Source organism: Triturus cristatus, chromosome 7 (genome assembly GCF_964204655.1).
Source record: "Triturus cristatus chromosome 7, aTriCri1.1, whole genome shotgun sequence".
Taxonomy (NCBI): Eukaryota; Metazoa; Chordata; class Amphibia; order Caudata; family Salamandridae; genus Triturus; species Triturus cristatus.
The window spans coordinates 332,852,284-332,877,864 of NC_140590.1; the positions used below are offsets into that span (position 1 = coordinate 332,852,284).

A 25,581-nucleotide genomic window follows, 5' to 3' on the forward strand; every position below is an offset into this window, starting at 1 on the left:
GGAGGACTGGACGGAGGCCCTGGCCTCGCCACGTGGGGCGGCCATCGCCGTGAGCCTTCGACTCATTCAGTTAAATACCTCCACAGAGTGTATTTCACCAGGGTTCGATTGTATAAGGCGGGTTTAGTGGCATCTCCGAATTGCCTTCGCTGCATGCGTGAAGAAGGGGCGCTGTTACACACTGTATGGGACTGCTCTGCATTGGCTAGGTTCTGGCGGGGGGTGCTGACATGCGTCTCGGAGGTTCTGGGTTGGGATCTTCCTCGGTCCCCTAAACTGGTGCTCCTGCATGTGATGGATGATATAGGGGGCAATGTTTATAAGCGCCATCTGATGCTCCTGGGCTTTACCCTTGCCAAACGGGATATAGCGAGGGCCTGGAAGGCGACTGCCGCCCCCTCAATATCAGCTTGGAAGGCTGGGCTGGATTTCTGTATGGGGCTAGAGGCCCCCATTTATGTGGTGCGGGGCTGCCCGCGAAAACACTATAAAATTTGGAAGCGGTGGGCGGATTACAGGGGCCTGGAATTGGAACCCATTCCAGTGGAATGATTGCCTGGGTGGCCGGCGCTCACCTCCTTGCTTTTGGGGGACATGCAACATGTGTGTATTGGGCGCAGCTGTGTTGTATGGACATGATTTGCAGTGAGGACAGAATTGTAGCCGCAAACAGATTTGCTGCCTTGACTGGATTGGCGGTGCGATGGGTGGTGGGGTGGGGGGAGGGATTGTTCAATGTTCATTTAATTGGGGGGCCGGTTTTTGTTATGCACGTCTCTTGTGTAATTTCCATTAGGTATCTCATGAGAAAATTGTCAAAGCCAATATGTTGTTCCTTGATGCTATGGAAGTCTCTGGGTTACAGAGCTTCGCGACATGTGTATTTGACTAATAAAATTTGTTTCCAAAAAAACAAAATATAGACTAAAATACATAAAAATAATTTACCCATGATATTATTAACAATGATCTTTTTGTAAATTATATTAATAACATAGATATTATGAACATCGAAATGAACAACATGGATATTTTTAACATCAATATTACTTACCTTAAAATTGATATTCTTGTCAACAATATTTTTGCACATTATGGGGCTGATTATGATGACCATCATTGCGGGAACGGGATCAGACGACAGGTAGTCAGCGGTCCCGCCTGCCAAATTATGATCCGACCGCCGTGGAGGCGGTCCGAAACATGCCTCAGCATTGAGACTTGTGCTGTGGCCTGGAAAAGGGCTGCAGCACAAGCCGCAATGCCAAAAGGCATGTTTGTAAACATCCCTGCCACATGATGCAGGGATGTTTGGGGGGCACTATATGGGCCCCCCCTGGGCCCATAGTGGAGGGCCAGGGGGGGCAGGGGCCCTACTAGGGGCCCTGAATAAAGCCTTTCCACCAGCCTTTTCACGTCGGAAGAACCAACGTGAAATGGATGGCAGAAAGGTGGATCATAATCCCAACAGCGGGGCCTCCATTTTGGGGAATGCGATCCGACCTACTCAAGGAGTCTGTCGGAAGCAGTCAGTCGGTCCCTGGGTCAACATAGTTTGACTGAGTGCATCGTGATGCGGCAGTCTGACCGCAGTTGTGGATGTCGGTGAGACCGACACTGACAGCGGCCCCTTTATTTTTGCATCACGATATTTTAGACTCCATAGTTTTGCCTCTCAACATTGTTTGTCGGTATTTTGTCTTAATACGGAATAAATACGTCAAAAAGGAACAATAGTGCTAGTTTCAGTTGCCATGCCACAATCATTTCTCCTATGAGGGTGAAGCGAGCAGACCAAGTACTCAAAACTGAAGAAATAACAAAGACCTCATTACGATGGCAGACAAACTACCTGTTCATGGCGGTCCCACTGCCATGAACAGGTAGAGGGAAAGGGACTTTGGGGGCCACAAGCAGGGCCCCCATCCCCTGTTGGCCACTGCTTAGTGGCCTGGGGGGCACATGTAGTGCCCCCCCACACATCGATGCACCGTCTGCCAGGATGTACACACAATGCATTTTGCTAGTGCAACTTGTGCTGTGGCCCTTATTCTGGGCCGCAGCACAAGCTGCAATGGAAAAAGGCATTTTATGACTGCTTGCACAGCTGTTGTATCCTAATAGGGTGGGCAGGACCACCAACATCTTGTCAGGCAGTCACCTGCCTGCAGCGATAGTGGTCAGATGCTCGTCCAGTCACCATCATAATGAGGGTCAAAGTACTGAAGAGAGATTACTAATGAAATTTGGGTCACTTTACTCGAGTATGCATAATACACTCGCTTTATACTGTCAAGTGTTTTTAAATATGTGATTAAAAAATTCAAATGTCAAACATTTCAGATGTTGTAACTTTTCTCTATATCATCCTGTAGAAAATCATTTCAATGTTTATCAATACATTTATTTTGTGTCTTGTTCAAATATTCCATTTTCCTATAGCTGGGGATCAAAATTGCTTTATTAGTTTGGCTGGATCAGTAATTTAAAGCTGAGCTCAACTCCTGGTAACTATGGCACAGATCAGACACGCTTAACTTATCAAAAATGTGTAAAGCATTTAGAAGTATCGAAACATTTAAAACATAACACAATACAAATCCCATATGAAGTTTGAAAGGTTTAGGAGAAAATAGTGCCAAAAAACACAATGCGCCAATGGTAGTCAGTGGTTGCTCAAGACTGGGACCTAGACACGATTAGAGGCTGACCATGATGGAGCGCTGGTTGGATACACCAAATTGATTGGTCCCACTGAAGCCTTGAAGAAGGGAAGTTCAAAAATAAAATGTAAGTGTCAATCTAAAAAGGATTTTGTTGTTTTCTGTAGAAAATCTTTTCTCTGTGTGGACAAAGCTGAAATTCAGTCCGACTTCTGAGCTCAACCCCGAGTAGCTATGGCACAGGGAATAAAAGCTTAACTGAACAAAAATCTGTAAAGCATTTAGAAGTACAAAAAATGTTAAAAAAAGAAAAACACTAGACAATAAAAATCCCACTCCAATTTAGAAAAATAGAGTACAATTTCTTGCACCAAAATAACAATAATCCAGTAACTGGAGATATGGTTCCCACAGTGTACCCTGGACCTGCAAGATAAATCTCATCAGTGGGCTGCAGCACTCATTCTGCCAACTATTAAAGTGACAGAGTAGAACATTACTGCAGGCCCACCACCAGTATCCTGGCTGTGCAAGTTTTATCAGAAAATTCAATGTGTCAAAATGAGCCACCTTTGGACAGGCCTAAAACATCCTTTTATATATTTATACGTTATCCCTAAATAGACCTTTTAGCATTAAAGGCATGGTACGTGGATTTTAAAAGCAGGACCTGTAAAAGTGTTATGTTAAACATGCCCTTACAGTAAAAAGACTAGTTTCACTGAAACAGCCTTAGCTGTTCCGTAGGAAACCATTTGGAGACAATATTACATTTACTATTTGCTATCTCCTCTTAGGAAACAGTTAAAGAGTTTATATTTGGACTTTTGAAAATATTTATTCGAAGCCCAATTAACTTTGTAAATTCTGATGTGTAATAAATATTTTAGTACAGGTACCTTTAGAAAGTTACCTTTTGCCTATCTAAAGCTTCTAGGGCTTCCCATTGCCTTCTAACTGTCATCTGACGGCCCCCCTGAGGTGAGGTGTGAACTACTCCTAGGAAAAAACAATAAGTTAACCTGAATGGGCAGAGATGACCCATTCGAAGTTGATAGATTATGTAGGGGAGGCTGGGAGGATCCTCTATGATATGAAAGTGTCTAGTCCTTCTTGAACGTCACATCCAGTTTGACAGGTCTGCTGGGGTTTGCCATATGAGACTGGGGCACATTACAAAGAGGCCTCTCTGTCACAGGAAAATGTAAGCTGACACTTGGGCAGGGCCATTCTGTTGTCCTTTCAGCCAGTCAGGCCACAATCAGAGTGGGACTCTCTTTGACATTACAGTGTCACAGCCTGTTTGACAGGTCTCGATGTTGAACGCCGAGCACCTCGTTCACCAAACTTCAGTCTCTGATTTGGTTGGGGTTACTGATCCTGCCTTAAACTGGATTTTAATTTTAGATGTGGGAGGACACTAGGATTATCATTGTACACACCCCAAGGTCGACCTTCGGAGCCCAAGTTTAGCGTGGCGGAAGACTTCAGCTATCCTGAAGATGTCAAAAGTGTGTAGGGTTATCCAAGGAACCTTTACCCCATAATTTAGAGAGTCCCCAGGAGTCCTTCTCATCCACTAATTGGTACCAGATATCTCCAGGCACCCACTTCAGATCATTTCTGGATCTGTGGAAGAAGAGAAGAGGACTGGACCTCCTGTCTGTCACCTGAGAAGATCCCCGAATAATGGACCTGCTCTCCTTCTTGTACCCTTAACAAAGAAGTGGACTCCAAATTTCATAAGGCTGACCTTCTGTGAAAGCTACAGTGACACAACAATGTACAAGAATGCCCAGTGACCAGTGGCCAATGGACCTGGATCAGACCCTGCTGTGACCTCTGACTGACACCCTGTGAGTCTCTAACTGCCTCCCTGAGGGTCTAGGGGGCTTTGGAAGTATACTCCTGTGGCGGATTGGGACCTAAAGGTCAAAAGTCAGAAGGCAAAATCTTTAGCTCAGGGCAAACCTGGTTGGTGTATCTGACCCATGTTCCACTGTAGTCAGCTTCAAACTGCATTTAGGTCCCATTTTTCTGCGATTATTGACTTCATTGTCACTTTATGCTTCATGGTGCTATTGTTACCTACATTTTAAAAATTCATATCTCTGGTTCCCCTGTTTGGATTTTGGACATTTTGGGATCAATTTGTTTATTAAAGTTTACTCAATTTTTCCCAATTCATTTTGGGTTTTGCATTTCAATTGCATTGCTGTTTTAAGACTACGTAAATACTTTACACATTACCTCTATCTTAAGCCTGCCTGCTCTGTGCCATAGCTACCAGGAGTGTAAGCACAGGTTAATTTAATGAGGTTTCTCTCTGATAAGGATTGTGGTTATTACCTGAGATGGGTACCAACCCCGTCAACGAATATCCCATTTTCTTACAGTAAACAGCCCCACTGTTTACTGGGACCTAGGAGCGACTTGAGGCTGGCTACGATGGAGTGTGGGTTGGATATACCAAGAAGATAAGTCCCACTGAAGCTAGGCAGTTCCACTCGAAAATGGGACTTTTGAAGAAAAATATTATTTGAATGTAACAAAGGTGAAGTTTATTCCAATGCCATGGAGCTGCAGGTTGGACACTTTTTTCGACAGGTCCTCTTGATGCTCTGGAGTTCAGGAGCAAAAGTTTCAAAACCTATTTTAGTGCTCAAACAACCACAGGAGTACACTGGTAAGGCCCCAGGAGCTCGGTTTGCGAAGGGCACTTAGGACCTGATTATGAGTCTTTCCGTCCATGGACTGCCAGACTCACAGTGGCACAGCAGTGGCGGGTCAGCCACCGCCGCACCGGTGGTCCGATCGCCCCATTCCAAGCTGTGCAGTCAGACCGCCATTGTACTGTTTTCATGGCAATTCCTCCTCCATGAAAACCGTGTCAGAGAGGAAACAAAGGGGGCCATGGGGTGCATGCAGGAGGCACATTTTGTTCGCCCCGGTGTGCATGCACCTCAGTAGCTGCACGGCATGGATGCACACACAGGTTTGGTGGTGCAGGGTCGGGCAGCACCACCAAACTCGTAATCAGGCCCTTAGAGACTCTCAGGGTGTCAGGTGGTTCCATGAGAAAATATTGTGTTGAAAAATATCTACAGTACAGTAAACAGTAGGTCCCAATAGAAAAAAATGATTTAAGAACACACAAAGTTAAATGTCATCAGGCATTAATACAATCATACTCAATGTATTTGTGATCAATAATGTTTAATCTTATTGATCAGCATGAAATGTTCACGATCTAGTAATTAATCTGATAAACAGAGTATCACAGATGTGCCCCACTCAGAAGCGGAGGGGAAAAACTTTTGTGCACTTAGTGAGAGTTGAGAAAGTGAAAGGAAAGGTAGTGACAATATATCCATCACAACATGGTTTGGAAATACAAATGGCCTCATTCAGCCTTTTAGTTAAATAATAATACAATACATGTCCATCGTTTGAAACAAGGCCACAGTGAAAAAGCACTGTTGGTCAAACTGGCACAGGATGGTAACACAGTCGACATTTCGACCCCAATTAGTAGTAGGTTGCTTATGTCCTTACAGCTGGGTCTTCCTCAGGACTGGGTGTGGGGCACCATGCGCCACCCTGATCTGGATGGTGAAGATGTAGTATATGGGCCCGTAGGCTCCAAGCGCAGAGAGCAGGTTATGGGCACTTTTATTAAATGAAATAGGGATGCTTCCTTTTCAGTGCTACCTCTTATGTCAAGAGTTAAAATTGTCGTGCCCAAGCGAATTCAAAGGTTCCAAAATAACTCAAAGGCAGGACCAAAGTCGCAACCTTTCTGAAGCCCCTCGGTGCTTCTAATCTCTTCGCAGTCCACGTGCGTCCGTCTCTGTTGGAGGGAAAAAAAAATATCTAGGCACACAAATATTGTGTCAAAATGTTGTATCGGCTATATAGTTATAAAAGGAAGGACAAAAATATTGTGACAAAAATATCCTGGAAGGGAATATTGTCCAAAAAAAAGTAAGAATATTGATTGTTTATACATTGAAACGTTAAAGTAATATTTTTAATATGTTACAGTAATTAAGCATGATACAATGTGAACAACATATTTGTATTCAATTAAATTAATGTCTGCTTATACACATATATATATATATTCACTGAAAAAACCATAGGTTTCAGGGGTGTTATAGTTAGCTGGACTTTTCACTTGTACAAAACCATTGAAATTCCCCCGTTATAGTTAGTTCAGCTAACTATAACTCGCGCGCCCGCAATGCACTGCTGATGACGTCACATATTACATCACTCATGACATGGTCAGTGACATCACTCATGACATCACTGATGACATCTCAAATGACATCACTGATGACATCACTGATGACATCATCCAGTGAATGTGTGTTTTTCTGAAAATTAAATATGTTTTATATATGTATATCTCAAGGTCGATGGAAGAATAAATGGGTATATAAGTGTCTAAATGGATGATTTGTTTTTGAAAAATTGATTGTGTAACTGACTGATTAAGTGTATCATAGTGAATACATGGCTTAGTGAGTAATGTTTAAATATGTAAATATCTGTATCAGTCTCTCACTTTGTGTATAAGTGGCTGCATGGGTTGGTGAGTAGCTACATGGGTGTCTATATAGGTTATTAGTTGGTTTTTTGAGTATCAGTCTGAGTGTCTGCATGGTTCGGTGGGGGGTATTACGTAGTGCATAGGTGCATGAATGAGTGACTCACTGTTTGTATGTGTTGAACACAGCATGTGTGCAGGACTGTATGGGTGGATGAGTGTGTGTATGGGTGTGTTAGTGAGTGAATGACTGTCTCAATAGTGTCTTTATGAGTAACTACATATGTTTTAAACTAGTATATGTGACTATTGGTGTATATATGTGAGTATATGTGAGAGTGAGAGATTGAAAGAGTTCCTGTATGAATAAGTATGTGTTTCTATAAGTGATTGTTTAAAAGACTAAGTATGTGTAAGTTTCCGTAGAAGTAAGTATGGTGGTGTGTGTATAACTGTATATGCAAGTAAATGTATGTTTGATTCTTTATTAGCATGAGTGACTATGTGTGTGAGTAACTCTATGGATGAGTGGCATTGTGTAACAGGATGTATAGGTGTATGAGTACATATGATGAGTGAGTACATGTATGAGTGACTGTATAGGACTGTTGGTGAATGAGTGGATGTGTATGTGGATCTTACAATTACTGAAGAGGTTGTTGTAACTGGTATTGGTATGTCCATTGTTTTGAAAATTTTAGTCTCTATTTTTGAATGTGTGTATCAAAGGTTATATTAGGGTGAGAGGAGGTCTGCCACTCTATCACAAGGATGATGTCATCAGTGATGTCATCAGTGATGTCATTTGAGATGTCATCAGTGATGTCATGAGTGATGTCACTGACCATGTCATGAGTGATGTAATATGTGACGTCATCAGCAGTGCATTGCGGGCGCGCGAGTTATAGTTAGCTGAACTAACTATAACGGGGGAATTTCAATGGTTTTGTACAAGTGAAAAGTCCAGCTAACTATAACACCCCTGAAACCTATGGTTTTTTCAGTGAATTTCTGAGGTTTTTTAAATGCTAATTCCTAACTATAACGTGCCTGAAACCTATGGTTTTTTCTGTGAATTTCAAAGGTTTTTTAAATGCTAATTTCTAACTATGCCTACAGAGATAGGACATGTGAAGAAAGAAGAAAAAATGCACAGAAAGAAACAAAAGAAGTGCAGAAAGAAGCAACAGAAGTCCTCAAATACGAAGATAAGTGCAGGAAGAAGGATAACGTGCAGAAAGAACAAAAAGAAGAGCAGAAAGAAGCCTTGTTGCAAAATCATCCTGTACCCTCAACTTTTTCAGACGGATACTGGTGGTAACTGAGTCTGACTAACCAGTCCTAGAGCCAGTGCTATGTTAAAAGACACTTAGAATACAGTGAAAACACCTACATACACTAGGGAACATTATGCGTTGGGGTCCCCCTGTGATTAGCATGACCTCCTCTGTAAGCCCCTAGTGTATAATAGGGCATGGGGATTAAAACTACCTCTTAAAACAGGCCACAGGGCGTTTTTGCACACGTTAACTCAGGCCCCGTCCCCTCCCTTCACCACTGTGTAAACACGCCCTGTGTCCATTTTTAGTTGGGAGATTAAGTTCATTTGAATCCTGAGGGTCCCTAGGGTCCAACTAGCCCACTAGGTACCTCCAGTAAGTGCCGCAGAGCTGCGTTGCAGAGAGGTGTAAAAAGTGGCACGGCCTGGACCACCTCTCTGCAATGCAGCTCAGTGGCGCTTACTGGAAGCACTTGGTGGGCTAGTTAGCCCCCAGGGGCCCTCAGTATTGAAGGGAAATTATATCCCCAATTTAAAACGTGCCATAATGCGTGTTTGCACACGTCACCTCAGGCCCCGTCCCCTCCCTTCACCACTGTGTAAACGCGCCCTGTGGCTGTTCTAAGTTGAGAGATTAAGTCCCCCTGAATCCTAAGGGTCCCTAGGGTCAAACTAGACCACTAGGTACCTCCAGTAAGCGCCACAGAGCTGCGTTGCAGAGAGGTGTAAAAAGGGGCTTGGCCTCAGAACACCTGGCTGCAGCGCAGCTCCCTGGCGCATACTGGAGATGCCTGTTGGGGGCGCGTTTGCAGAGTGCTGCACGGAGGGGGCATGGCCTCCGGCACGATGCCAGTCTTTTATTTATTTTAGTTTTTTAAGAAGGGGGGCTGTTTGGTTCCCCTTCTTATTCTAATTTATTGGCCCTGATGACCCCATCCCCCAGGGCCAGTCTCCTAATTATATTTTTTTGACCCCAATCCCCAGGGCCGGCCACTGTTTTTTATTATTTTTAAAAAATATATATTTATAGACACACCTAGGACATGCTGGACAAACCGTACGTACCTATCACCATGACGATTTGCGTGATATTCATTAAAAGGCGACTATGCATGCAATGAATCCACGTGGAATGTATTTACACCACTAGTGAAGCTCTGACATGTCTGATGCCCTACCGTGCCTAATCCTGGTAGACACCCTTGTCGTTTATTTATACAAACATGGGTAGCTATTGACGGGCACATTTAATACACATGCACACCAAGCCATTCAAAGGGGATTCGACAAAAATTCGACCAAAACTATGCAAGAAACCCCCCTCACGGTTAATAAAACACACATCCACTGCCAGATGTGTAATACTTTTTATTTTACTCTCTGGAAAGGGGACGAACATCACTTGAGAGTCACAGCGTGCTCCTGACAGAGCCCAATGCTGTGTTACACCCACCATTGCCTGCCGAGTGCCACACACCTCTGTGTTGTATTCCACTAGCTAGTGCATATGCTATGACACTCTCTAGCCCATGTGCACTGTAACACCACCCCGTGAATATGTCATGCCACACTTGTCTTCGCACGGGTTATATTGCCCCATCTAACGTGCCTTTCTCGATGCCTATGTTATAACGCACAGTGCTATGCCATACATATTACAATCTGGGATCCATATCTTTGTCACAGTGCATATGCAACGTTACACTCCCCAGCACATATTTTATATTACAACTTTAGAGACTAGTTAGGTTACACAACACTGCCCTGTGCATATTACACTCCAAGGCGCATATCGCATAGCACGCGCTAGTGCCTGTGCTATCTCGCGCTCTCCAATGAATCTGTCATTGCGCACAATGTATTGCATATTATATTTCACGCCCGGTTCATCTTATATCACACTTTTTGGTGCATAGTTTATACCATACACTATATCTAGTTTTCATTTTTAATCGTGCTCTCAGGACTATGTTCTATATAACACTGTGTTCACCTACCCTTTTCACGGGCATTACATTTTGCGATAGGGGGTGGAGGGTCAGGGGGTGTTTCTGCCAAGTGAGCCCGGAGTCACAGTCACAAACGTCCTCTTCTTCCTGAATAAAAGTGAGATTATGCTGCATACTTGTTCATATTTTAAGTAGTTTGCACAGACACAATGTTTTAAAAACAATAAAGTTCCTAATACCCGCCTTCTCTGAACAGTTAGCTTGCTGCCCCATCCCCTTCCTCCCTATCCTCTGTTGTGTGAATCCATGGACTAGCCTCCTCCCTCCTGCCATGCATGGTCTGATGTGCTGCCACTGCCCTCAATTTAGTATGATGTACCAGTCCACTCCTCCTGCCCTCCATTGCCCAATTCTATGCCCCATCATTGACCTCCTGCTTAAACTCTGTGCTTAGCTTGCTGCCCCTATTCTCCTTCCCCCTGCCCTCCGATGTCTTTGTGCATGCCCCTGCTCCATCCTTTTTGCCCACCATGTCCCATGGACCTGCCACTCCTATCTACTCTGAGTGTTCTGTTGAGCTGCCACTCCCCTCCCACCTGCCTAGCATTGTCAGATGACTGTAACCTGTCCCTGCCACCTCCACCCTGCCTGTCCACATGCCATGCCCCTATCCTCTTCCTCCTGTCCTACATGGTCCATTGTACTGCCACACCCTTCTGCCCTCCCTGGTCTGTTGTGCTGCAACTGCTCCTCCTGCCTGCCCCGTGTGGTCTGTTGTGAGGTCCCTTCCCCTGAACTTTCTTGTCTGTGCACAGGTCCTGACCCTTCCTTCTATCCTCCATCGTCCTTTGTGCATGCCCCTCCACCCTCCTTCTTGCCAATCATAGCCATTGTGCTGCCACTGACCCTCCCACTTGCCATGCATGGTCTTCTGTGCTGCCATGGCCCCTCCCACCTTCCCTGTGTGGTCAGTTAGCTGCCCCTGACCCCCTCCCACCTTCCCTCCATGGTCTGTGTGTATGCCATCACAGTCTCACTGTTGCTCTTCATGGTGTGTCTTGCTTCTAGTGCCCATCCTGCCTGACCTCCATGGCTATCTTGCTGCTCCTGCCCTGCCCCCTTGCCCCCAGCCCTACTCCCTCCCTCCTGGCTTGTCTGTTCCATTGTAATGCCCCTGATCCGTCCCTCCTGCCCTTTATGGTGTGTTATACTGCAGCTTTCTCTCCTGTCTGTCCATTATGGTCAGCTAGCTACCATTGCCTCTTGCCCCTCTGTTCTCTGTTGTCCATGTGCATGGTCCTGTCCCCTCCCTCTTGCTTTCTATGGATTGTTGTGCTGCACTCCCGTCCTGCATGCCCTGTGTGGTGTATTGTGCTGCTGCAAACCCTGATGCCTGCCCTGCAGGGTCAGTTTGGTGCACCTCTCCATGTCCCTCCTGTCCTCTGTTATCCAAGTCCATGTCCCTATCCCATTTCCTTCCATGATCCAATGTACCATACTTGCGAACATTTTGAACTTGGTAAGAGGGAGATTTTGAAAAAAAACTGGGGTATTGATTTTCCCCTTTGAGTTACATTGAAAAAGAGGATATTGTAGACAGGAGACAGATCAAATAAAGCCCATTTGAGCTTAAAAACATTGGACGTTTCCTGGCTGAATCGGGTCTGTTGGCATGTATGGTTGTACTACCATTGCCTCTTCCTTCTGCCCACAATGGTCTATTACATTGCCACAGCCTCTCTTGCAAGTCCTGTATTGTTGGTTTGTTGCCCCTGCCCCCCTTTCCACTGCCCTCCATAGTCTGTTGTGCTTCCACTGCCCTTCCTGCCTGCTCAGTGTGGTTAAATTGTTGCCTTTGCACCCTCCTACCTGCCGTCAATTTTCAGTGTCCGTGCCCCTGGCCTCTGCCTCTCAACAGTATCCTAATGAACAACTAGATTGCTAACATTCTATATTTATTACAAAAGTGTGGAACGCCTGACATCATCTTCTGCCCACAATGGTCTATTACATTGCCACAGCCTTGAAGGAGGGTAGATTTTGTATCACAGGAGGCCCCTGGCCCGTTCTGTCCACACCTGAAGTATGAGACCCTTGTCCTTGCCCTGCCAGCTGCATTTGTAGGCTGTATTAAATTGACCAGCGGGTCCTATGTTGCTATATAATTATCCTGAGACATCCTTACCACTCAGCCAGCATAAAACCCCTGTGTAGGCCCTTCTGTTCAATATGTAGGCCACTTTGTTAAATTGACCATAGCTCTGCAATTTTAGTGTATAGCAGTCTGAAGGCAGGTCTGCGAGGCCTTCTGATCCAAACTAGTAGCCCCCACCCTACCCGAGTGCTCCGTGCTCGGTATCAAAGTTCAACATCCCCCTGAAGCTGTCGACATACAGTAGGCTGCATCCTGGACTGGTACTTGCTTCCTGGGCAGGTTTCCCGCTTTTAAGGAAGTGGCAACCGCAGAGCGTCAAGTTAGGAGAACTGAGGAGATTTTATACATGAATATATTGAATTCCCGTACAATACCCATTATTTTCTGCTTGCTCTATGGAACTTACGATAAGCGATTGGCCTGAGAGACTGACCTTTTCACCCAGTCCATTGTCAGCATTAAGTGGGTAAATGACGAAATGTCTGGTAAAATCTGCAGACGAAGCTTTTGGGTAGCATACGTAGGTAGATGTAGCGTGCAAAGGAGCCCACAAAATGATATAAAAAGGGAGCACCCACAGATATCGACGGACTACCTCGCCGTCTGTATGTAGGTTAACAGGCAGTGCAGGTTTTCCCCAAGAGCTGGGAGCTCTTGTCTTCCTTTGCTTAAAATGTCTTGCTCTGCTTTGCTTGAAGTATCTTATTCTATTTTACCTATATGAAATGTCATGTTATGTTTAACCATTGTTCTCTTTACTTTTGCATTTAAAAGATTTTGTATTGTAATTGCAGGAATGCTTGCTCTAAGAGTAAACGTGAGTGTTCCTAGGTAACATTTTCCTTGGTGTAACTTGTTTCTCATGATGCATTTATAGATGTGTTTTCTCTCTCTCTCTGTCAGTACATTAATTGAGATACAGAGAATATTATGACAGCTGTATGATTATCTGGATTCTGTATTTTGTACTTTATGTCTCTATTCTGCGGTTTCTTTGAAGTTGCATCTTCTCATTAAACTGCCATTGTATTCTGCCTCCAATTCCATGTCTCATATGTCTGTTTTCTTCATTTTTGGAGCGAGCGTTCCTAGGCACCCCGGCTCAAATTAAGGTGCCCCTTTTGTCCCTGACTCACTCTCCTGCTCAGTTCTGTGGTGGCTCCCGGGGATCTGGGGACCGCCCCTAGCTTCCTTGACCCGTAATAGATCTTCCCTCCAACAGCCTCTCTTGCAAGTCCTGTATTGTTGGTTTGTTGCCCCTGCCCCCCTTTCCACTGCCCTCCATAGTCTGTTGTGCTTCCACGGCCCTTCCTGCCTGCTCAGTGTGGTTAAATTGTTGCCTTTGCACCCTCCTACCTGCCTTCAATTTTCAGAGTCCGTGCCCCTGGCCTCTGCCTCTCAACAGTATCCTAATGAACAACTAGATTGCTAACATTCTATATTTATTACAAAAGTGTGGAACGCCTGACGTCATCTTGATGTAATCAAAACTGTAATACCTAGAGCATTTCCTTTAGAAATTACATATATGAGAGGGTCTTATTGGCATCAAAATTATGGTTAGTGCTCTAAAAGACTAAAATAAGGACATATTTTCAGAGTTTTCAAATAGCGACAAAGCACTTTTAAATTATTTGTTATCTTTATGTTTTTTTATCCAGTTGACCACTTGATTAAATGTTGCACTTAGGGGAGAGGATGTGGTGTTACTTCCAGAACTGCAGACTTTGCAACTGGGGAACCAGGTTGAAGTTTCTGCTTCAGCTCGACATTCTGTGATTCTGGTCAAATCACTTAGTCTCCCCATGTCTACAACCAAAATGAATTTGTTCTTGTGTGATGTAACCAATGCTCATGTAAAGCACTCCAATACCTGACAAGTCTGCACTATATAACACTGCAAAAACACAAAATAATAAGTGTTTTGCACACTTCTGTCATTGGGCTATATTTGGGCTACATCTGGGTGATTTTGGGCTACATTTGGGCTCTTTTGTCTCCGGTGGCCATCTTGGGAGATTTATTTGTTATGAAGTTTCCTAATTTCCTCATGTACTGCAGTCTCCTCAGTAGGAAATGCTTTCAGTTTTTTACTTTGATTCCATCATGAAGGTATTCAGATATGTCACACATTTGCCATAAATTCTGAATGTTAGCACTCTAGTTGCTCATTAGATCACTGTAGTACAACTACTGTACCATGGAAGTCTGCTCCTGGTATTAAAAGTGCATGTTTCAGTCTGCATGTCAGAATTTTTTAATGAAATAGAAGAGGATTTGAGAAGTCACTCAAAATGTGCCCTCATTTTCTTTCTTCAGCATTAATCATAATTTCTATGGCAAAATGAACCTCCTCATTGTGTTCCTTTTTAAATTAAATGTTTTAAGTGTTACCAGTTTATTCCAATCAAGATGGCTTCAGGTGTGCCTTACTTTTGTCATAATGAAGACAGTAAGCGCTCTAGTTGTTTTTAAGAACATTCTGGGACATTCTGTCATTGGGCTATACTTGGGCTACATCTGGGTGATATTTGGGCTACATTTGGGCTCTTTTGTCTCTGGTGGCCATCTTGGGAGACTTATTTGTTATGAAGTTTCCTAATTTCCTCATTTACTGCAGTCTCCTCAGTAGGAAATACTTTCAGTTTTTTACTTTGATTCCATCAAGAAGGCATTCAGATGTGTCACACATTTGCCATAAATTCAGAATGTTAGCACTCTTTTTGCTCATTAGATCACTGTAGTAAAGCTACTGCTCACCAGGGAAAACTGCTGCTGGTATTGAAAGTGCATGTTTCAGTCTGCATGTCAGAATGTTTTAATGAAATAGAAGAGGATTTGAGAAGTCACTCAAAATGTGCCCTAATTTTTCTTTCTGCAGCACTAATCATACTTTTTATGGAAAAATGAACCCCCTCATTTTGTTCCTTTTTAAATTAAATGTTTTAAGAGTTACCACTTTAATCCAAGCAAGATGGCTTCAGGTGTGCCATACGTTTATCATAAGTAGGACTGTTAGCGCTCTAGTAGTTCTTTGGAACACTCTGGGAAGCTGCAGTAGAACACAAAGGAATCAACTGACAGTCTCTGCCCTTGTTGGATGTACATGTTTTACTGAGAATGTCAGACTTCATTCTCACATGACTGAGAAAGATAATGTGAATTTACAGAAAATAAGCTCTCAGTTTAGCCTATAGATCACCTTCCAAACCTCTGTGGTAAAAGCATGAGAAAATATTTTTCTCTCAATCATGATATCCCAGCAGAAGGCTTTTTCACATGGTGAAATCACCTTAGAACATACCACAATTCCTAAAATGAGTATGGTACCATCAACAAATGATTTATAATGTAACTAAAGTCTTAAAACCTTCTATTAACTGCAATGCTTTTTAATGAGGTGCTATCATGTATATTGGTCCCAAGATGGCTGCCAACACTTCTTGGATGAAGTGCTGACAGCCAATCAGATCTCAGGATGAGATGTGTGGTTAGGCTCCGCCCACATATATATATGCTTTTAAATGCTATTTTCTCAGGAAATACTGAACAGATTTACACCAGACCTGCAAAAGGCACTTCCTTGACCTTATGGCTACATCTCTGCCAAATTTCAAGTAATTCTGTTCAGCCGTTCGGGCTGTAGCTGTGTCTAAAGGTCCTATGGAAAAATGCATGGGGAAAACGCGTTTTGGGACCCCCCTTTTTTCTCGGCCCCTGCTTGACGAATCCCCCCGAGACTTTCAGGGTAGGAGCGGAGCGTAGCGCCCCACCTATTTTGAAAATTTTGCGAGGATTCGTCGACCGGCGCCAAAGTTATTCCAAATAGAATGTTGCGGATTTCCTATGGAAACAGGGTCCTAACTATAACTACCTACTGGCGACCGCCAGTAGGTAATGTATGTATATATCTATATCTTCAATGAAAAATCCAAATGTTAAAGCTTAGTTATAGTTAGGAAAACGTATCTTCCCAATGCAAACCAATGTTAAACTAGAAAACTTTAAAACTTCTAAAGTTATAGTTTCTTTTACAATTTATCCATCACCTTCAAAATATTATAAGTAGCTGACCTCGTTACACTGTAAACATTTAAATATACTGTAACATTTTTTTAAAATACATTAATAGAGCGATTACAAATTAAATCAATTTACATAATTTATAATAAATTATATAATTACCAATTAAAAGTTATTTAGCATTAAAATGAAATTATTTGTACTTTAATTACCTTTCCAACCTATTCTCCCACAAAATCGACAACCTGCTACTTAAATGTAAATTAACAATATAAATAAAAAGCTTTAAATACACTGCAAACTTTTCAAAATAAAAAATCTTCCAACAAATAAACATTAAACAAATTAAAATATTAACCATTTATATAACTAAAAACAATTAAAAATGAATAGGCATTATTATAAAAGTATTAGTCATTTAAAAAGCTTCCCATCCTATTCCCTGATAAAATCCAATAACCCTCTACTACAATAAAAATAAGTAATAAAAATTAAAAGTGCAAATGTGTATTAAAAATAGCTAATGTTACTTAAATACATAAAAAACTATTAAAACATGAAAACAATGTCAATAATTATTCATCAATTAAATATTTCATTTACCATACAAAATTAATTAACAATACAATTAAATTAATTGGAATATAAATTGCTTCTTACTCTATCTCTCTACAAACCTAACAACCTACTACTATATTATAAATAGCAAACTTAAACAAACAAAAAATAAAATGTTTAATTACAAACTATAGTACAAAAGATTAATAGCAAATTAAGAATACTAAGACCTAAAATTAATGTTTTAACAAATATATTTAAAATTGAACAAAAATCAATCGTTTTTGCAACTATCTTCAAGTAAATAATATTAAATAAAACTATATTATTTAAAAGGTTTTTCTGTTACAAAACAATTATATTCGTGACAATGATAGTCTATGACAGGATATTTCTGTACTAACAATCTTTTAGACACAATTTTTATGTATCACAATATTAAAAACTCGATCTTTTGTTCAAGCACCGTGACAGGCTAGCACTCCAATAAAGTCCAGTCCAAATTCCAGTTTTCATTGGCCAGCTGGAAATGTCCAGGAAAAGGCCTCTTGAAGCTAGTTGTGTCTATTTAACCACACAGGAGGTCAGCCAGCTGACCCCTGGAGTCCACTTCTTTGTCTTGGTACTTGGGAGAGCAGGTCCAGTCCTTCGGGAGTCCTCTCGGGTGATAGACAGCAGGCCCAGTCCTCCTCTGTTCTTCTGAGGGTCTAGATAGAGTTCTGAGGAAGTGCCCTGGGGACAACAAGTATCCCTGGCACTAGCTAGTGGGTTACGTTACTCCTCCCTAGCAATGGGGTAAAAGTTCCCAGGGGTAACCCTACCTACTTTTTCAGTAGTTCCCGGTAGCTTTACCACTAATAGGTCCATAAAGCCATGTGGCAGGGCAATGGCAAGATGGCCGAAGTCTTCAACTAGACTAAAGCTACACTTGGACTCTGAAGGCAGGGGAAGTATAGCGGGGTAGACTATGGAAATCACCAGTGTCCAACCACATCTAACTCTGAAATCAATGTTTGATGCAGGCCCTGAACTCACAACAAACTAGAGACAGAGGTAAGGAAAGACAAAAGCAGAGTCCCTCATCACTAAACAGGGGATGCACAAGAATTGTCTTGACATTCTGTCTGCTCCCTTTGAATTACCTAGATTTTCAAAAAAAGTAAACTTCAAAACGAATCGATTGAGGAAATAAAAGAATAAATGCCTGTACAATTACATATTTCCTTTATGTAAGGCCCTATATCACATTGTTGAGTGAAAAGTAATATAATGACTTATACATGCTTGTCCATTTTAACTGCTAATTGAGTAGCCAATTCACATAAGTCAATACATCCATCCCACATTGCTGAATTTCACACAGTGCTCATCTGCATGCTCCAAATCAGGGCATTTAAAATTATTCTTAAATTTAGGTCGGAATATATCACCTACCTCCAAACAGACATCAGAGGTCATTACTAGAGAAGTAGCCTGGGCCATAGCAGGAATATTAATGCAATCAATCGGGTAACCCATCTGACCTGGATCTTGATTGAACTGTGCAGGACAAAAAGCTAAATGCAGAAGAATCAAAAAATTCCTGTGACTTCAAAGGAATGCCAGATAATTGTGGAGCAATTGAAGAAGCTACTGAAATATCTTTTGACCTTAATACCAAGGTCTGTCTTAATGCTGAATTCTCAAGGCATAATTGCTGTAACTCTTGTGCTAAGTTCTGAGAAAGATCCATATTAGAAATATTTATTTTATCATTTTTGCGATCGGTGCTATCATATAAGACGCTCTCTAGATTCATGGCACCAAGCATCACTAACTTTATCCTTTTTAAACCTAAAAAGCCACTACTTGCCAACTCTTTACAGGAGATTCCCAAAGAAAAAATTAATAAAGTTGTATACTGCCGATTTATTATTCCAGTAGACCCCAAATGCTACGTATGCTCCCATGGAAGTGAACCTGACTAATTTTCGGGGCGCTGAGAAAGTAATGTATTTAGAGGTGTAACCCCCACAACAATAGGACATCAAAGCGCTTCTGCAGGGAGGCAAAAAACACTAAGCAAGCTGAGTTTGCTATATTTTTTGTGTTTATACAGTAGGAAATTGAATAAATGCATTCTTCCACTTTTAAAATGCAAAAATTAAAACAAAGGGCCTCATTAGAATGTAGGTCGGACTGCCATGGACAGACCGGCGGTGGCAGTCCGACAGACATCCTTCAACCGACATCCAGCAGGGCAGTCCGACTGCCGCATAATGATGCCATCGGTCGGAGGGACAGACCGACGCTTCCGATGGGCTCAAGAAGCCCCTCGGTCAGATCGTATCCCCTACAGAAGGGGCGGTGCCAGCTCAGGCACTGCCCTAGGGATTATAATGCCCCCTTCCGACAGCCTTTCCATCACGTCTGACCTCCATTGAAAGGCTGTGGGAAAGGAACTCTGCTGGGGCCTAGCAGGGCCTCCATCCCCTGTAGGGCTCCTTCTATGAGTCCGGTGGGGCCAGGTGCCCCCCTAAACAGCCATGACCCATGTGCCAGGCATCACATGGTGCCTGGCACACAGGGCATGGATGTTTCAAAACATCCTTTTTTCCATTGCGGCTTGTGCTGCGGCCCAAAGCCGAAATGTTAAATGCCATGATTCGGACCCCTACAGGAAGTCACATCTTGGTTTGGGGGTGGGACCGCCAACTACTTGTCGGTCTGTCCCAATCCCGCTGCGACGGGGGTCGGACGCTCGTCCCACCGCCTCATAATTGGGACTTTAGTTTCAGGGAAAATATTTTTGCCCCTTCTATTGTGATGAAAACAAAAGAATTGCACTAATTCGATTTTCTTTATAGTATTTATCAAAGATTATTCGTGGACCCGGCGTTTTACTTTCCTAAAGCCTATTGTACATCAGTAAAGTGAGTTTTAAGTAAGAGATGTCTGGTATATTTTTCTTCGCAATCTGTTTGGACCATTTTTGCTGTGGTGCATTAATGTTTATGCCACAACGACGGAGCCCTGAGCTTCGCTTCACTCGTTGTTAAACAAGCAGCACAGATATGAAAGCAATGGTTGACTGACTACATGTTCCCACTGGCGCAGTTAGTGCAATGTAGCCAACGGGGGGCGGTCCTGTGCTCCCAGCGGGTTCGTAAAGTGTGTTCCTCTACATTTCAGTTTAGCTTCCCGGGTCTCCTTAGTGTTTTTACCCAAACGTGTGATGCTCTGGAAAGCGGCTTCCCTTCGGCATTACAATATACACAAAAAAGTGTTCATACATATTGATAGTGACAAGTATAAAATGTAATAATACAACTGAAGCAGGGATGGGAAGAAAAGAAAAACAGAGCGAGAAAAGGGGAGAGTGTATCATTAAGCCAGCTCAGTGGGTTGAGGGGAATGATGCACGAATGTATGTGCAAACTGTAGGGAAAAGCCCAATCCTGGCGCTGCTGCTGACTCAGCCTTACATCTTTCCCAGCTCAGGAAATGAGCCCTGTTACACTGAGCTAACAGTGACACCTGTTGTATGCAGCACTTCGGAGGAGTGGGAGTCTGTTTTAGGGTCAAGCACTGAAGTGCGTCTGCACTGTCCTGAGTTTTAGGACATCCCAACATGTACAGAAGCGGTCTTGTGTCTACAGTGTTAGTTATGAACCTCTGTGACTTGAGGCATGCCGATCTCGACTTCCCTACTTGGCCACACTGTGTAATCCTGGGCGAAGCGCGTGTGTGTGCGCGTGCGCTTCTGTTTTTTTTCTGGCATTCAAAGTTATGAGTGCGCAGAAACAGGTTAACCGGCAGCAAACAGCAGTGACCAAAGAAAACTTGACATTTTCAAGAAAAACTGCATTGGCGACGCTGCGGAAATAAATCAAAAATGTGACACAAACGTGGTTATTAGTGAATGAGATATGTTCTAATTTGACAGGCTGAGAGGGTGGTCTTGAAATGGACATCCTGCTCGTGAGAGCCTGCCTCCCACCCTCCCAGATGTCCCTTTAAATATGGAAATGACACATGCCTCTCCCAGGCTGTCAGTAACGAGGAGACCCCTCCTTCTTTTATGCAAACAAGTGCCACTGGGTGGGAGGCCAGCAGAGCCCCCATTGGCCATAAGTTTCCCTTTCTAAGCTGCAAAACTTTTGTGTCTGCCAGGGGGCAGCCCCCTCCCGCGCCCCCACTCCTTCTGTGTCTCATCCCTCCCTGACCACCGAAGCTAGTGGTGGTCACCCGCCTCCTCGAAGCCGGCAGCGGACCCCCCACCCAACATCCTGCCCCCAAACCTGGAGCAGTTCTGCTTCTGCGCCCCAAGGGTCCATGCGAGGAGCCCCCGCGACCCCAGCACCATGTCCCGGTCCGAGGAGGTGAACAGGTTGACGGAGAACGTGTACCGGGTAAGTGCACCCCTCTCACCCTGTCCCCGTCATCTGCCGCCCTCCTCAAATCATCATACCCCCTTTCACCATCGGCCGTCAGTGCCTTGGTGTAGTGTATGCCTGTGTCCTGCCTGCATGTCCACCTGCCTGCTTCCCCCCTGCCTGCGCTGTCCTCCATGCCCACTCTCCCCTCCCTTCCAGTCAGTGTCTCCCCCCCCCCCCCCCTTCCCCTGCAGTCTGGCTGCAGTCCTGGAGCCTTTGTTAGACAGGCTCAGAAAAGGAGGCACAGCCAAACAGCAGAAATGGGAAGGGGGAGCGGTGGGGGGCACGGGAGGTGTGAGAGAGAAAGGGGCCGCGAGCTCAGGGGTCTGTGGGGGGAGAGGCTGGGAGAGGGTGGACAATCAGGGGAAATCGATGCTGACAGCAGGCCAAGTGAGGGTCAGCGGAGCATAAGGAGATGGAAGGCGAGCAGAGGGCGAGGAGAGGATGCATGGTGGGCAAGGATGGGAGCGAGGGCGAGTGCGAGGAGAGGGTGCAGGGAGAGCAGAGACCGATGAGATGATGCAGGGTGGGCAGAGGGCGAGGATGGAGGGAGGGCAGAGGCCGATGAGAGGATGCAGGGTGGGCAGAGAGCGACGAGAGGATGCAGGGAGGGCAGAGGGCGAGGATGGAGGGAGGGCAGAGGCCGATGAGAGGATGCAGGGTGGGCAGAGAGCGACGAGAGGATGCAGGGAGGGCAGAGGGCGAGGATGGAGGGAGGGCAGAGGCCGATGAGAGGATGCAGGGAGGGCAGAGAGTGATGAGAGGATGCAGCGAGGGCAGAGAGCGACGGAAGGATGCAGGGAGGGCAGAGGCCGATGAGAGGATGCAGGATGGACAGAGAGCGACGAGAGGATGCAGGGTGGGCAGAGGGGGGACGAGATGATGCAGGGAGGGCAGAGGTCGAGGAGAGGATGCAGGGAGGGCAGAGGGCGAGGATGGAGGGAGTGCAGAGGGCGCGGATGGAGGAAGGGCAGGGCCCGATGAGAGGGTGCAGGGAGGGCAGAGAGTGATGAGAGGATGCAGGGGGGGGCAGAGAGCGACGAGAGGATGCAGGGAGGGCAGAGGTCGAGGAGAGGATGCAGGGAGGGCAGAGACCGATGAGAGGATGCAGGGAGGGCAGAGGAGGGAAGAAAAGAGATGACGAATGGAGGGAGAGGCCGATGAGAGGATGCAGGGAGGGTAGAGGCCGAGGAGAGGATGCAGGGAGGGCAGAGGCAGATGAGATAATGCAGGGAGGGCAGAGGCTGATGAGAGGATGCAGGAAGGGCAGAGGCCGATGAGAGGATGCGGGGGGCAGAGAGTGATGAGAGGATGCAGGGAGGGCAGAGGCCGAAAAGAGGATGCAGGGAGGACAGAGGCCAATGAGAGCATACAGGGAGGGCAGAGAATGATGAGAGGATGCAGGGAGGGCAGAGGCCGATGAGAGGATGCAGGGGGCAGAGAGTGATGAGAGGATGCAGGGAGGGCAGAGGCCGATGAGAGGATGCGGGGGGCAGAGAGTGATGAGAGGATGCGGGGGGCAGAGAGTGATGAGAGGATGCAGGGGGGGCAGAGAGTGATGAGAGGATGCAGGGGGGGCAGAGAGCGACGAGAGGATGCAGGGAGGGCAGAGGTCGAGGAGAGGATGCAGGGAGGGCAGAGACCGATGAGAGGATGCAGGGAGGGCAGAGAGCGACGTGAGGATGCAGGGAAAGCAGAGGAGGGAAGAAAAGAGATGACGAATGGAGGGAGAGGCCGATGAAAGGATGCAGGGAGGGTAGAGGCCGAGGAGAGGATGCAGGGAGGGCAGAGAGTGATGAGAGGATGCAGGGAGGGCAGAGGCCGATGAGAGGATGCGGGGGGCAGAGAGTGATGAGAGGATGCAGGGAGGGCAGAGGCCGAAAAGAGGATGCAGGGAGGACAGAGGTCAATGAGAGCATACAGGGAGGGCAGAGGGCTTGAGACTGTGCAGTCAGAGCAGAGATTGGTAAAATGGAGAGAGAGCCGATAGCCACGGCTGGATGCAGAGAGGAAGTGGGGATGGAGTGAGGGTCTTTTGATGGTGGTGGAGTGCAGAGGGGGGTAGACTGAAGCAGAGCCGAGGACATGAGAGGATGCTCGGAGAGTAGCGGTAATGCGCGTTGATCAATATGCAGGAAGAGAAGGAAGTGTGCCCCTTCTGGACAGCGTGATAGAGACACCGGAAATGATTTCAAGTATCACTTGAGCCGCTCGTGCGTGTAGTCTCACAGGCCACCTCACGTCTCTCGCCAGCCCCTACACTCCTTGTCCTTTTCTGCCTACTTTGTGTGCTCCACCGGCTCTCGCCGGTCCATCCACTCGACGCGCCCTGCTTTCAATCCTCCCTACCCGATGCCTTCTCTTAAACTATTTCCCCAAACTCATTATTAAGAATTCCGCGCTTTTGTTTTTGTAACGATACTTTAGTGTATTTTATAGGACTGTTTATCCAAAGACTTGTGATCTTGTGGTTGTGACTGTGCGAAGTAGAGAGGGAGATACACAGAGAACCAGGCAGTGGCATGAGGGTTGATCGATTGATTGATGGGTGAGTGGATGAATGGATAGATTAATATCTGAACAGGTTTCTGTAGAGATGAACGGGTTAATTAGTAGTGTAGGTGGATGGATGAGAAAGTGGATGGATGGATGAGTGCATAAATGGATTAGAAGCTGAACAAGTGGCTGATTAGATGGATTGATGGATGGATTTGGAGCTGGACGGCTTACTAGACGAATGGATGGATTGATGTCTGGCTGGATTAGCAGATGGGTCGATGTAACGACTGGTAGATAGATTAGTAGCAGGTATTGGATACTGGACTGGATATTGAATGAGTGTTTTGATGGATGGATAGATTGGTAACAGAACGGGTTATTGGATAGAAGGATTGATTGATGGATAGGTAATTAGCTGGGTAGTTACTGAATGAATGGATGGATGGATTGATGGATCGATTGATGAATCGCAGGCTTGATTGATGGATGGATTAGTAGCTTGGGGCATTCCTGGACCGAAGTATGAACTGATGGCTGGATTAGCGGCCATGCAGTTTACTGGATGGATGGATGGATAGATAAATTATTACCTGGACAGGTTACTCGATAGATGGGTGGACTGATGGATTGATGGATGAATTAGTAGCCAAAGTGGTTACTGGATGTCTAGGTGAATTTATGGATGAGCAAGTAGTTGGATTGGTTACTGGATGGGAGGATTAGTAGCTTGTCAGGTTACTGAATGGGTGGACGGATGGATTAGTAGCTGGGCGGGTTACTGAATTGATGGATTAGTAATTGGGCGATCAACTGGGTGAATGGGTGATTTGATGATGGATAAATGGCTGGACAGGTTACTGGACGGCTGATTGAATTGATGTTGGGATCGATTAGTAGGTGGACAGGTTACTGGATGAGTGCATGGACTGAAGGATGGATGGATTGGTGGATGGATTAGTAGCTGGTCAGGTTACTGGATTGAGTGATGGACGGATTAGTATCTGTACCGGTTACTGGATGGATGAGTGAATTGATGGGCAAATAGCTGTACAGGTTACTGGATAGATGGGTTGATTGTTGAAAGAATGGATAAGCTGGCATGCAGACAGAGCCCGGAGAAGAGGCTTCAGTCGGCTTTCGATGGTGTCAAGGCTGGCTTTAGGAAGGTGCTTGTTTCTAATGGCAGGTTGACCCATCATAAATAGCTCAGAGTATTAGTATGATTACTGCAAAGTGCATGTACCATGCAGATCACAGAACTGTATTTTATGTGGATCACTCAGTAGGTTGCTGCTTTTGTCACAGAGATTCTTTTGCACTTGCAGTTCATAAATTACAATCTTAATATAGCACAGTGACCTATGACCTGTCATCAAAGAGTTGCATGCAGACTGCACTGTGTAGTTTAGGACATTATGGTTTTTCCCCTGCCTCTAGTTCGTTTGAGTAGAAATACATTATTAGTACAGCCAACAGCAACCAGCACTT

At 44.9% G+C, this 25,581-nt stretch overlaps 1 protein-coding gene across 3 annotated transcripts in view; it reads left to right on the top strand.

The window, feature by feature from the left end:
- Positions 1–21,320: 21,320 nt before the first annotated feature.
- The window catches only part of LOC146809607 (BAR/IMD domain-containing adapter protein 2-like), a 331,432-nt gene continuing 327,171 nt past the window's right edge, over positions 21,321–25,581 (top strand). For 2 of the 3 annotated variants that reach the window (XM_085616451.1, XM_085616452.1), the window contains exon 1: positions 21,388–21,570. In XM_085616451.1, the coding sequence (XP_085472577.1) occupies positions 21,523–21,570 (48 nt within the window). In that variant the 5' untranslated portion in view covers positions 21,388–21,522. Of the gene's footprint in view, positions 21,571–25,581 lie in introns of all 3 variants that reach the window. The other variant, XR_014966465.1, reaches the window with a different exon arrangement.